Consider the following 14,376-nt stretch of genomic DNA (forward strand, 5'->3'; position numbering starts at 1 on the left):
ACCCGAATCTTCAGGGACGAGTACAGTGATACTCGGATAAAGCAAATTACTCGAGCGAGTAGTGCTTTTCCGAGTACGCTCACTCATCTCTACATATAATACTTAGATTTAGAGCTCAAAGAAATCCCGCTTCCGTTGTCCAATCTTTTTCTCCATACTCCCAGTCTTTCATTAGACTTTTGGTCCAGCCAAGACTTTGGAAGACTGATGTTTAGATTTTCCTTTCGGTCCTTTTCACTTTCTAGTAAACTCATTTCAGTTTATCTTCTACTGAAATATATAAGTATAGACAAATTCAAGACTTTATCAAATGTAAGAAGAACTATCTAAAAACTATCTAGTAACCCTCCCCAAACAAGTGGTCTCTTTCTTTTCAGCTACTATGCAGAAAAATATCAAAGGCACAAAAATACTTTATAACATTTTCTGTAAAAATATTTAATTCACTAAAACTGCCAATATTCTGAACTGCGAGAAAGGCTTTAATTGGACCTTTCTGGAATACCAATTTCCTAGGCTCACAAAGCTACAAATTGCGCAAATCATAAAGAGCACTACTTGAATTTATTGACTAGAGGGTATTGTACACCGCTGAAACTCAGCAAAATATATCCCAATGTTCCACCTTTGTGCTGGAGAAATTGTGGCTCAATTAGGTCCCTATTTCGTATATTCCGGTATTGTAATCTTTTAAAAAAATAGTTCTAGGTGAACAGTCAAGTGTTGATAGCTAAAATTACATATCATAATGGTCTTGAATTTGCTCTGTTACTGGTCGGAATTGAAGAAATTCTTGCAATCAATAGAACTCTTGCATTGCACATACTCCATGTTGTTAGGACTGGCCAGTAACAAGAAATCCCCTACAGTACCCTAACTAACAGCTATGAATGAAATTGTATTCTCTATCTGTTTGCAGGAAAAAATACTAGCTCATCAACAAGGTAAACTAGCAAAATATGATAGGACATGGGTGCCTTGGTTACAACAGTGTTAGTGAAATGAATATGACTCCATGTTCTATCCTATGCATAGCCATTTTATGAGCGAGCAGCCATCTTCTGTGTCAATTATTTTGTTCTTTTCCTTTTGCAAGATTTGCTAAAATGTTTTGAAGAATAAGAAGGGACCTCGATGATTGGAACATTCCAAGGCCCTAGATTGAATGTCTCTGGTCATTGTGCCCTGTTCTCCTGTCTCTCTCTAAACAATTGTTTATAATTAAAGTACCTTTGTATTCTGAGAAGTTAGGATTCTACTGCATCTGTGCTGCTTTTCCTTCAAGTAATTAGATGTTGAATTCCTTATCTTGCATGTTTATGTTTCTTTGATAAATGGTAATAAATGAAATATAATAGATTTGGATTATTGTAATTAGATCATATGACGGTATATAAACTGCTGTCTGTCAGTCAATAAACAGATTACTTTGGATCACATCCCATGTTCTGTGATTTAATGTTAGTCTCCTGAGCTCAGATTACCTTTAATAGTTGAATTTGGACCCCAATTGCATTTCGTATAGCAAATAATTGGTTTGCACTAACAACAGTTTCCCTTTCTCCGATAATTCCAACTCTGTCTCAATTTAGCCCCTTTATTTTTCTTGACAGGATGACAAATATCTACCTTTTCTTTCTTTTTTTAATTTACTTACATAAGGTTCTTCACTTAGTTGTATATTGTTATAATGCATGATTAGACTAAGGCCAGGCTGAGTGTTTAATTCTCAGTCTTTACATTGAGGTCCCTTGTTTTCCTTATTTGCATGTTCTACTAGATATCTCAGAACACAACATATCTTGATTGATGCAGAACTAACATGTCTTCCTTTATTACCAATCACGACAATTAGTTTTAGTTTTGGTTCTGTATCAAAGTCTTTGTGATATTTGATATCTTTGTACGTCATACATTGTTTCTTTCTATTATCAAGAAATATAGAAATGACTTTCTATGTTTGTAAAATTTAAATCAAAACATTTGATTATAAAAGAATGCCGATTGACCAGAAGTCTGCTTATACTCTGCAGTACATGACTAATATATAGGCAGTTTCTATGCAAAAATAAATTAAAAAGTGCTCATGTGTGAGGGAATACATTGCTGTTATAAAATACAGTTAGCTCTACATTCTAAGGATTTTCCACCATTGGATAAGTGCTTTGTTGGGGATGAGATCAAATCTTTAATGAGGAGACCAGCAGTCACAAGTATAAATATATAGGTATTGTATCCTGAATGGAAACATTTTCCAAAATTCAAGGTGCTGACAAATTATACCCACATTTCGAAATATGACATTGGCAGTTTCTGTTCATGATTCTTCACATTGAAGACATTTGTATTAGTGTATAGACGACAAGTTCCATTCACAGTGAAGAGTATTTCACAGTACAAATCATCTAATTATCTCTCCAAGTTGTTTATACAGATAGATTTTCTATTTTCCATAATCTTATTTCTAGTTAATTCTTTCCTAAGTATGCACTGAAACTTCAGTTTCTGAAAGTGAGATTGTGTATTCTCAAAGAATTTGTGACCTGGATCTAGGTCAGTAGAGTCTCCTTGGACCTGTATGAGAAAATATCAAACATTTTTTACTTTATTACTGTGTCCTGAAGCTGTGATGGCAGTGATGTGAGAGGCTGCAGAATGTGCACCTCACTTGGAGCTTCAGTCACATTTTCCTTTAACATTGAAGTCCATATGCTTTGTTTTGGGAGGTATTTAAGAAGCCACAGTCTTGCTCTGCAGGTCATGTAATCCAAACATATGCTACACCATCTGGGATGCGTCTTGCTAAAAAAATAAAAAGTAGGGTAAATAAGAATTTTGCTGATCAGAATAAAATATATTATGCTTTTCACAGTTTATTTACATCCCTACATTTAAAGGGAACCTGTCACCTGCCTGAAGCACCATCAACTAATTTATGGTGCTGTTAGGGTAGTCGCTAACTAAATTTTCATACTCACCCACTTTCTGGATCCCGAGGTGCCCATTGCTGAAGTCTGTATGCTGGATGAAAATCTGACTCTTTTAAGAGTCCAGTGAACATGCACTCTCCCATAGGCTTGTATAGGAGAGCATGAGCACAGGATTCTGAGAAGAGTCAGATTTTTGGCTGCCATTAGAGATGAGCGAGCGTACTCGGAAAAGCACTACTCGCTCGAGTAATTTGCTTTATCCGAGTATCGCTGTGCTCGTCCCTGAAGATTCGGGTGCCGCTGCGGCTGACAGGTGAGTCACAGCGGGGAGCAGGGGAGAGCGGGCGGGAGAGAGGGAGAGAAAGATCTCCCCTCCGTTCCTCCCCGCTCTCCCCTGCAGCTCCCCGCTCCATGCCGGCACCGGAATCTTCAGGGACGAGCACAGCGATACTCGGATAAAGCAAATTACTTGAGCGAGTAGTGCTTATCCGAGTACGCTCGCTCATCTCTAGCTGCCATGCAAACTTCATCAATGGGCATTTAGGATTCAGGAAATGGGTGAATAGAAACAATACAGCACCCTGCTCCCTGTCACCTCGCCTAACAGCACTGCAATATAGGTTATGGTGCTTAAGGCAGGTGACTTGGTTCCCATTAAAGAAGTATATACCAATTATTAAAAGAATTGAACTATAGACTCACACAGTTTTCCCTTTTTATGCACAGCTTTGTCAAGCCATGGAAGCACAACATGTAGTATTTATAATTGCAAACATTTGATTATCAACTACATGTGCCATCAATACAGTATCAGAACTTGCCTTGCACACTGGTAACAGAGACTTTGTTGCATATATTTTTTTTATCGTGAAGTTAATTTCGGCCATTTTAGTCCTCATTTTATATTCAATGTGTGATACAGGAGTTTGGCAAAATAATGGAAGGATTAATAAATGTTTAGGTGTTTCCATTATTTTGATAATTGTATATTATTTATACTGCATTTGGATGTTTTTTTTTTTTTTTTTGCAGCAATGTCAGTCAAAGCACAAATTCAACAAAGAACAAGATACAGAAATGATTCAATTAGTACTTTAAACATATAATTTTAAAATAAAGAAATAGTGCAGGCGAATATAAGAAACTTTGTAATATGTCTTACTAGAGAAACATGCTTATTTCTCCACTAACAGTATAAGCCATTCTTTCCTTTCCCCCTGCCTCCCTGCACTAATCACTCATGATGCATTCACGAGAGTGTGTGCTGGTGCTACATAGGTGCACACAAAACCTGTGCACCAACGTACGTGCACAAACACGCGTGAATGCAGGTCCGTGCAGCACTGCTTTCAATGGAGCCGCGGCTGCTGCTGGCGGCCCCATTGAAAGCAATGGTCTGCAAGCAACCCCTGCAGTAATTTTCAGGGAAGGGCTTTAAATATTTATAGAAAATCATTCCTAACTGGTGCAAAAAATAAAAATACATACTTACCTCTCCGCCACTGCTGGGGCCCAGGAGCGTCTAGCCGCTTGGGTCCCGTAACTGTAAGGAAGTTCTCTCGGTGGTGACGCAGATGCAGCCCTTTAAGCAGATTATAAATCCCTGCTTGCTGAAAGGGCTGCGTCTGATTGGCTGAGCGCTCAGCCAATCACAGGCAACGCTCAGCCATTCATTGAATTCATTGAATGAATGGGTACATTCAGATGGGCGTGTTTATGTGCATACATACATGCGCACATAACAACGTTTCTGTTAGAACCATCTCCACCCCCCCCCTTCATAGGGGGCTGCAACTGTAATCCTATCTGTCTGTGTACCGTCTTCTGATTACATATGTTATCAGCCCATGCAAAGTTAGTGTGCTTTTACAGCAGATGCCCGACACAGGCCATCCCAGCGATAACCTTTCCTGGGTAAAAACGCAGGAACGAGCATCACTGACTGAATAGAGACAGAGCAGGATGGGGATCGTCCTCGCCATTCTCAGTAAGCAAGCCGTCATTCATAAGTGAACAGCTGCCTGTTTACACGAAGTGGCTTCTTGTTCGTCGTTCAGTAGGTGCATGCACTATCTTAACGATAATTGTTCAGATTCTTGCTTGATCGCAGGTATCCAAACGAATTGTTCCATGTAAAAGCACCTTCAATGATGAGTGGAGGAGGGGGGGGGGGGGGGGTTGCAGGAACTAATTTAAATGTAGAGAAAAAAGCATTTCTCTCTAATCAGACATGTTAGAAAGTTGCTTATATTCGCTTGCAAAACTCATTTTTGAAAAGAGAAGTAAAAAGTTGAATTACTCTTCAAATTGTAAAATACATTTACTACATAAAGTATAAAAGCTAAGTAAACCTTTTATATCATGAGACGTCACTTTGAAAACCGTCAGAGACCTCCTTCTAAGAAGTGACCTTGTGAAGAGTACGAAGAGTGGGATTGTGTATGGTTTAGGTATCGTCAGATGTGACAAGAGTGATACTCATTATATAACTGAAGCGACTAAGGTAAGTAATAAAATGAAATTGGTATCCCTCGGAAAGCTTCATTTTTACTGAGCATCATCATTAAAAGTTGCATTTCTGACTTATACCTTTCATCCCTCTATTTGATCTAACAGCTTATTAGCTACTGTACTCATATAACACAGGTGAATAGATTTGTGCTTGTTTAGTTTTATGGACCCATTAAAAGGGGTATTCCGGTTACAGAAAGTTACTGTCAAACGAATGCTAAGCAAATGCAATTAAAGTTTGCAATGTGGCTCTGCCTTGGATTTTGTATCTATAGCTTTAAAAACCATCACCTTCGTTTGGCAATCCAGGTGTGTTGATTGCCAAGATGCCCGGGATACAACCTGTAGACATTCCAGCGCTTTGGGTCGGGCTTGCTGAGTAGGATGCCTTTTTTTCTCTTCAGCCCTTGCGACTGGATTGCTGACCAATAGCAGGGTAGCAATTAGTGGGGATGCATACAGGAAGTATAGCTTGGGGAATTGAATGAAATGTAGTTTCAAGCTGCATATCGTCAGGGATATGATAACCGTCTTGGAAAATAGCGATGCAGGAAAATGAAGGAGAGAAAAAGAAGGTAATGGCTGTGTGATCTATACCCATAACCAGCTGCGCATAACCATGACACAAAACCTTTCATATCTGGAATTTCTGAAAATATGCTTCATAACCACAACACCCCTTTGATATTAAAAATTATCTGCCACTGTTGATATAACTTTCAAGAATACAGTCACCATAAATCGCCTATATTTGTATTAAATTATTGGTGGATCCTGGTAGCATATACCAATGATCTATATGGTGATGATATTTGATACATATGTAATGCTTATGCCTTCGGTAGGTCCACTTGAAAAGGATGCCATGCTTATCTCAGCTGTTAGTTAAGAATATACTGCAAGATGAAGAGCAGTAGTAGATGTATTCCTTGAAGGGTAAATGATTGGCAAACTTCCATAGCTGTACTGAGTGGTGTCCTTTTACTTTTTATAGGGGTTTTCCGAATTAAAAACACTGGTGGCAGTTGGGGGCTGAAGAAAGTTAAAACTAAAAAAACATACTTACTCACCTCCCACTTTTACACTGCCCCTGCTCTTCTGTTTACTTTGGGCTGCTGTGATCATGTGGGTTGTTTACTCACATCCCCACTGCAGCCAAAAGAAGACCCAACAGGGACGCCACAGATAACATCCCAAAAGCCTGCTTCTATATTATCTCTATTATCTATATATTATCTCTATCTCTATATTATCTATATTCTATCTCTTGCCCAAACATGTCAGCTGCACCTCGAGAAAATTGCAAGAATCCGCTCTTTTCTCACCGCAGACACGCTAAAAACGCTTATTGTTGCCCTCATTCATTCTCGGCTCAATTTTTGCAACTCGTTGCTGATCGGCCTCCCCTGCACCAGACTCTACCCTCTCCAATCCATCCTGAATGTGGCAGCCAGGCTCATCTTCCTGTCCAGCCGCTACTCGGACGCCTCTGCCCTGTGCCAGTCCCTGCACTGGCTGCCTGTTAAATACAGAATACAATTTAAACTCGCTACCTTCATCCACAAAGTCCTCCATAATGCAGCGCCACCTTATATTGCCTCCCTCATCTTAATCCATCACCCAGCCCCGGCTCTCTGCTCTGCTAACGAAACTAGACTGTGCGCCCCTCTAATCCGAACTTCTCATTCCCACCTCCAACACTTCTCCAGAGCAGCACCGATCCTCTGGAATACACTACAAAGAAAACCCGGGCAATCCAGGACTTACAAAACTTCAGGTGTGCTCTAAAAATGCACCTCTTCAGGGAGGCATACCGCATTCCCTAAACAAAACCCTCTCTATGCCGCCTAATAACATGCTCCCTGACCTACTGACTGCAATCCCTGCCAGCCGCCATCAACTGCCCTTGCAGTCATACTGATTCTGCCGTCACACGGCCAAATGTCTGACTATTGTCTATGTGCATAGCATCCCTCACTCACCACCTCGCCATACCGTGCACATCTCCAGCCCCTTTACCTTCTGTATCACCCCATTACTTGTAGTATGTAAGCTCGTTGGAGCAGGACCCACTCCCCTATTGTATCCATCAACTGATAATCTTGTAAATCTGTAAATCTCTGTACTTTTGTCTTTCTGTATTCCCCCCTGTCTATGTAAGTGCTATGGAATATGTTGGCGCTATACAAATAAAGATTATTTTTACTAGAAACCAACTTAACAGGTTTACAGGATGTAACAAGGTCTTCTGGCCTGGTGATCTCACGTGTCAAATGCCACAGCGCTAAGCCAATGAAATGGCTGTCCGATGCCATGGTGACTATGGAAACCCCTTTTAACTATAAATAATGAAGAAAGACTTAGACTAACAGAAAACATTTGTTATTAATAATCCCAGTCTATGGGGGCCTGCTGCATGCTTGTCTGAGGGTTACCGTTAGTGACAACAAGGGTTTAACATGATAAACTTCTCTGAATGAGAGCTGTCATCCAGGCAATGGACCATTTAGCTGACTATTTAATGACTATGGTCATGTTTATTTGATTCTTTATCCCCTTAACAACCGGCCATACACCTTTTACTGGCGGATGTTAAGGAGCTTTATTAGGATGCGCCATCTTCTAACTGCTGCTGCATCACAAGCTTTCATGAGTCTCCTGTCCCAGGGTGAGTGGATGGTCAGCTGTTGGATAACAGCCTGGCATCTAATCAAACAACGGGGACCAGATTTGCCTCGACCTAGAGTGTTGAATATGGCCTCCAGGTCTGCCAGCTACAGTGACCTATGAGGCTCAGCCTGGAACAAATGCAATTACAGTGACCTCTACTGAATAAAAAAACAACAAAAGAAAACACCTCAGAGTAGAAATAGGAGGGTGAAAAAAATAGGTACTGTAAGTAAGCAAGAAAGGTATGGCTCCAGCCTGGGTGACGCTATTTCAGGACACAGTAGAGCCAGGTGACTCCTTATCAGTTATTTAAGTGTACAGTAAAGGTGACTTTGAGTCTATCAGTGACTGTAGGACACTTACTCAAATCAAGTTGTAATAAATACTGGAGATTGTGGTAGAGGATTAGTGATGAGCGATTAGTGGAATAATCTTTTCATGTTGGTATCGGGCTGATTTCATAAAAATCATCAAGAATCGGGATGTTGAGTCTGACTCCCATTAACATCAATGGGAGTAAAAATTGGGTTCACTAAATTGCCCTCCAAACGGTCCCCAAGGCCAAAACCCCCAAATTGCATCGAAATACAGCCACACATCTTGGAAACACTATGCTCCTCCTAAAAATTGGTAAAAAATAAATACAGTCAAAGTAGCGATTTTGAGCGATTATCATCAGTGTAAGGGTGCGTTCACACGAGCGCATAAACGGCGCGTTTTTGCGCCCAATCGTATAAACGTGACCATCTGAGGCATTGGTTTCCAATGTATTCGTTCGCACGGGCGATTTTACGGCGCGTAAAAACGGCAACCCGAAAAAAAAACGGAACATATGCGACCGAAATACGCGCCAACGCACATTCGATGGCCGAAAAGATAGTTTGCAAAGTAGGAACAAACGATAATACGCTTTCTAGCTCTGGTCATGATCGCCGAAAAACGTTCTTTCTGGCGATTAAACGCTGCGCACGTGCGAACGTAAATACGCCTACGCTCGTGTGACTGCGCCCTCAGTGTGCGTTCACACGAGCGTGTTTTTGTACGTACTTAGTTGCGTACATACGTGCGCAACAAGGTACGAGCAAAAACACGCATGAACACAGCTGCGTGCTTGTTGTCAATGGAGCCGCGGCTGCTGCCTCTCCACCGCTGCCGTGACCCCCGTGGGCATGAAGATCTTGCGGCAGATGTTTCCTTCACCCCTGCAAGTTAAAAGAATTCCCTGCTGCTACATCAGCTGCAGATGCAGCAGAGGAATTCTTCAATTCTCAACCGCAGTTGTCATGACAGCTGCGGTAGAGAATCCTGCTGCCGGCACCCCGTCATTGGATTTTAGGGAAGGGCTTTAAACATAAGTAGTGTAAAAAAAAACAACAAAAAAAAAACATACCTCCCTTCAGCTGCCGGGGCTCAGCTGCGAATTCTGGTGCTGTTCCCGACTCTGTAGTTCTCAGCTATCAGCAGCTGGTAGCTCTAATTGTAATTGGCTGAGTGCTTCAGCCAATCACAATCTGAGCTATCAGCAGGTGGGGATTTTAAATACCCGGCTGCTGATAGCTGAGAACTATAGAGCTGGGGACAGCTGCAGAAGTCGCCGCTGAGCCCCGGCAGCTGTCAATGGCTTTTCAGGGAAGCTTCATAAGCCCTTCCCTGAAAAGCCATTTAAAATAGTGTTTCAAAAGGAAAGACAACAATACTCACCTGCCGGGGCTCAGCCGCAGCTTCTGCAGCTGTCCCCGGCTCTGTAGTTGTGAACTGAGCCCCTGCAAGTGAGTATTGTTTTTTTGTTTTTTACACTATTTTAAATGGCTTTTCAGGGAGGGGCTTATGAAGCCCTTCCCTAAAAGCCATTGACGGCTGCCAGGGCTCAGCGGCAACTTCTACAGCTGTCCCCGGCTCTATAGTTCTCAGCTAGCAGCATGCAGGGATTTAAAATCCCCACCTGCTGGTAGCTCTGATTGTGATTGGCTCAAGCACTTCAGCCAATCACAATCAGAGCTACCAGCAGGCGGGGATTTTAAATCCCAGGCTGCTGATAGCTCAGAACTACAGAGTCGGGGACAGTGCCAAAAGTCGCGGCTGAGCCCCAGCAGGTAAGTATTTATTTATTTTTTTCACTATTTTAAATGGCCTTTCAGGGAGGGGCTTATGAAGAATGCAGGGGTGACGGCAGAGCATTGTTTTTCAATGGAGCCACCGGCAGCAGGCGCAAATGTGTGCATTCCCAATGGTGCACGCATGTCCTATCTTTGCAGGCACACAAGTACAAACATGTGCACATACCATAGGGAATGCATTGTTGTAAACACAAGCGTGTTTTTGTGCGTGCGTATGCACGCACAAAGACACGCTTGTGTGAACCCACCATAAATGCGACAGAATTGCTCACTATTCTTTTGCAGTTGTTTATCGCTGGTTTCTCGTTGCATGTAAGCGCTCACCACTCAGCACTTTAAATTGAAAGTGACTTGCTGAACGAGAAGACAGTGAGCACTCAGCCATGTCTTTTAGTCTAAACTCTCTTGTTTAAACAGCTGTCATCCCATGTAAAAGGGCCATTACTGACAAATCAGTTAATTAGTGTGAAGCATGTCTGTATGCAGACAATGCTTGGAAGATGTGTTATAGAGATGCATTAAGTTAAAATTGGCTACATTTCTTTTTATTATATTTCTCAATTTTGTTTTAGGAGGATAACTTCAAAATCCTCATAAATTCCCAAATAAGGGAGATGAGATTGGTCTTCAATTTCATTTATCCTGCTTGTATTCATTTTTGCCCCCAAAGAGGTACATAGCAGGCACCATCTGGGTCCCTCCTGCTGGTCTCTGCAGTTCCGGCAGACTTCCATGCAGTTCTCAGCCGGTGACAGAACATTGCTTGCTGGTGACTAGGTTTGAAAGCCCCGCCTCCAGCAAGCAATTGCTCTGATTGGTTCTCAAGCGCCGCAGCTCTCGAGAACCAATCAGAGCAAATGATTGCTGGAGGCAGGGTTTACAAACCCTGTTACCAGCAAGCGATATTCTGTCAGGGGCACGGCGATTATTTGGAGATTTACATCTCCACATTTCAAAAGTCAGAATTTTTTTAATTCCTCAGTTGACATGGAGGCTTGCATTTTGCCTATGGCATGGCTTGATAGAATGCCTGTCAGAACACAATATATGATGTAATGCTATAGCATTACATAATACTGCAGGAGCGATCAAAGCATGTTCTTCTTCCCTCTAGAGACTAAAATAACAAGTAAAAATAAGTTTTAAAAAGTTTTACTAATTATTAAATTATCATTTGCTGTATTTATAATAAAATAATGTAAATAATAAAACAAAAATACTTATTTGGTATCACTGCGTCCATAAAAGTCCAGTCTATAAAAGTAATACATTATTTATCCCGCATTGTTAATGTCATGCGTTAATTGTGCTTTTTTTGGTCACCCAGTCTCCAAGAAAACATGTGATAAAAAGCGATGAAAAAGTCACATGTATTAAAAAATGATATCAACGGAAACTATAGGACGTCCCGCACAAAATGAGCTCTCGCAAAACTATGTTGAAGGAAAAATAAAAAACTTATTGTGGTCAGAATATGGGAGCAGAAAATAATTTTAAAAAATTAAATATCTTTGATAAAAAATAAAAGTAGTACAGCAAAAAAAAATCTGTATTTTTATATACTGCTGCCTCTTTTATATACTGCTGTCTCTGATTGGCTGAGTGCTGTTGCCAATCAGAGGCAGTGCCCAGCCATCATTGAATGACAGCTGAGTGCTGCCTCTGATTGGCCAGAGCACTCAGCCAATCAGAGACAGCGCTTTCTGGAGGTGGGAATTTTTCAATCTCTGGCCTCCAGAACACAGAAGACAACTGCCGAGGCCAGAGAGAAAAGCCTGATGGCTCTTGTAGGTGAGTTAAACTATTTTTTTTTTTTTACAGCTAGCCATGATTTTCAGGAAAGGGCTTATATTTCAAGCCCTTTCCCGAAAATCATTGTCGCAGTGGTGGCCTTCATTCCATTGCTTCCAATTGGGCTGCAGCAGCGCCGGCCCCATTGAAAGTAATGGGATAACATTGTAGACCTCTGCCACAGCTGTGTCAGGGGAGCGCAATGTACTCCCTATGTTTTCAATGGGGCTAGCGCTGCTTCTTCTTCTACTAACGCTGATTCTTCTTTGCGATACGAGCTAACAGTGAAAACATCGCTAATGAGAATAAAACCATCAAAATCAGTGGTTTCATTATCATGCGTTTTCACTTAGTCTCACATCGCAATGATATCGTATCGCCAGTGGGTGTTCACCGTAAGGAAGATTCACCAGAAGGAAACTTCAGATCTCTAAATGTTTGTTTAATAATTTATTGTAAGTTAACCCTTTGCAATCCAATTTTGGATTCAGGGTTTCCTAGGGGGCTTCCTCTTTCTGCCATTATACAATGGCGCCATCTGCTGGCTAGAGCCAGTATTGCAGTATGTGACATGCCAGACAGGCCCCTGACAACATAGCAGCCAGTAATCTACAGTAAGAATACCCTGCAGGATTTCTTCTGCCATCAGAGCTGTACAGCCTTCAATGAGAATGTCTTTAGACGTCAGCCAGTGGATTGGAAAGTGTTAAATGACCTTTATCTTTATATACTGTTTGAACAAAATTAATAAACATACACATACATCCTGTCAAAAAACCTTTACATGGGGTGTCCTTCTTTTTGTATGACTGTGTATAAGTTTCCAAACTAGCAGGAAATAGGTTCTCTACTTTTGTGGTGCTTAGAATTTTATTATTATTTGCATTATTGTCTAACGGGATCTTAGTTTCTATTTTCCCTACTTATCTTGGCAAGAGAATAAAGCGAGCCCTTGAAGAGAACATTTCTGTATCCTCCAATAGAAATGTGCTTATCATTTTATTACTAGTGCATGCTGCTTTATCCTTTTTTTGTTTAGTGAATGGAAATGATCAGGAGTTGATATTAAAGAATACAATAAGCCTGAAGATAGCCTTGCTACTTTTAATGTGTCCAAGGCTAATGATTAATCCATCAATGTTCTCCTTATCTGAAACACCAGTTTCATTTTCTAACACTTACAACACATATCTAGACACAATAATTCGTTAAAGAAAACTTATATTTTAAGAAACCTTAGCTCTGAACATGGGGCAGTAAAATTATGTATAACACTTCACTGTGGTGCCAACTCCTATAGATCATATTTAAATATGGGCTAAAAGGGAATGTTTCTGAATTTCTCTCACAACAGCCACATGTACTTATGAAACTAGATTGACACAATGTTTGCTGCACAAACATAAAATATTTAGAAGAAAATGGTTGTAAATGTTTTGAGAACTGATTATTTTAATTGGCAAGGACTTCAAGATAAACTACATCTTCAGTGTACCAATTTCCACCTGAGTGTACCCCTTTAACTATTCACCATCTACGACTTGGTTTTCCATGTTTTAGCGACATGGCAATCTGGTTAGCACTTGATATGAACATCGCTTAGCAATGTTTGACTCACGCTGGTTGAAGTACAACAGTGCCACTAGACTTAACATATGAACTTTGACCTTGCCTGACAAATCACTCAATGTATCAAACTCAAATTTTAGGATTTTACAACAGTGGTGAGGATACCACAAATCTAATGACCCAACATTATCCATCAAAGGTCATATAAAGGGGTCAAAGTGCAAGAAAAAGCCTGTAGGTTGTTTATATTAGATGTTATTCAAAAACAAACTCATTGACTTCTTTGGGAGAGTGTTGTTCGCATGCTCTCTGATACTATGCTGGAGAGGAAAGAGGATAGAGGAGGCGGAATATCCCCACTACTTATTGTTAATGGTGTGATCCTGTGCTATTTTCCGAAACAGTTATTATAACAGTTACCTTTGATTGTAATTGTGTCTGTGATGACAATGAGATGACTGCTGAGCAATGATCTCTGCAAAAAATTGTTAGCTCAGTGGCCAGTGTGAAAACAGAACATGTTAACGAAAAAAACACAGTATTAAATATTCATTTAGTTTGAAGCAAATAAATACCGTACATATTCGAGTATTAGCCGACCAGAGTATAAGCTGCTGCTTTAGAATTCTCCCCGCTGTCATCTCCCTGCTCGGCATTCAAATCCTCCACCGTCAGCACTGTGGAAGGAAGCAGTGTGATTGGATCGAGCACCAGCCAATCACAGACAGCGCTCTATCATTCTCAGCCAATCACAGCGCCGACAGCAGGGAATGACAGAGCTGAGCAGA

General features: G+C 40.9%; 1 protein-coding gene across 2 annotated transcripts in view; it reads right to left on the minus strand.

Moving 5' to 3' along the window:
- Window positions 1–2,178: 2,178 nt before the first annotated feature.
- HRH2 (histamine receptor H2) overlaps window positions 2,179–14,376 on the minus strand; it is a 100,583-nt gene continuing 88,385 nt past the window's right edge. Inside the window, exon 3 of one of the 2 annotated variants that reach the window (XM_066589807.1) lies at window positions 2,179–2,802. In XM_066589807.1, the coding sequence (XP_066445904.1) occupies window positions 2,601–2,802 (202 nt within the window). In that variant the 3' untranslated portion in view covers window positions 2,179–2,600. The remainder of the gene's footprint in view (window positions 2,803–14,376) is intronic. The other variant, XM_066589809.1, reaches the window with a different exon arrangement.

This window comes from Eleutherodactylus coqui, chromosome 2 (assembly GCF_035609145.1).
Source record: "Eleutherodactylus coqui strain aEleCoq1 chromosome 2, aEleCoq1.hap1, whole genome shotgun sequence".
Classification (NCBI taxonomy): domain Eukaryota; kingdom Metazoa; phylum Chordata; class Amphibia; order Anura; family Eleutherodactylidae; genus Eleutherodactylus; species Eleutherodactylus coqui.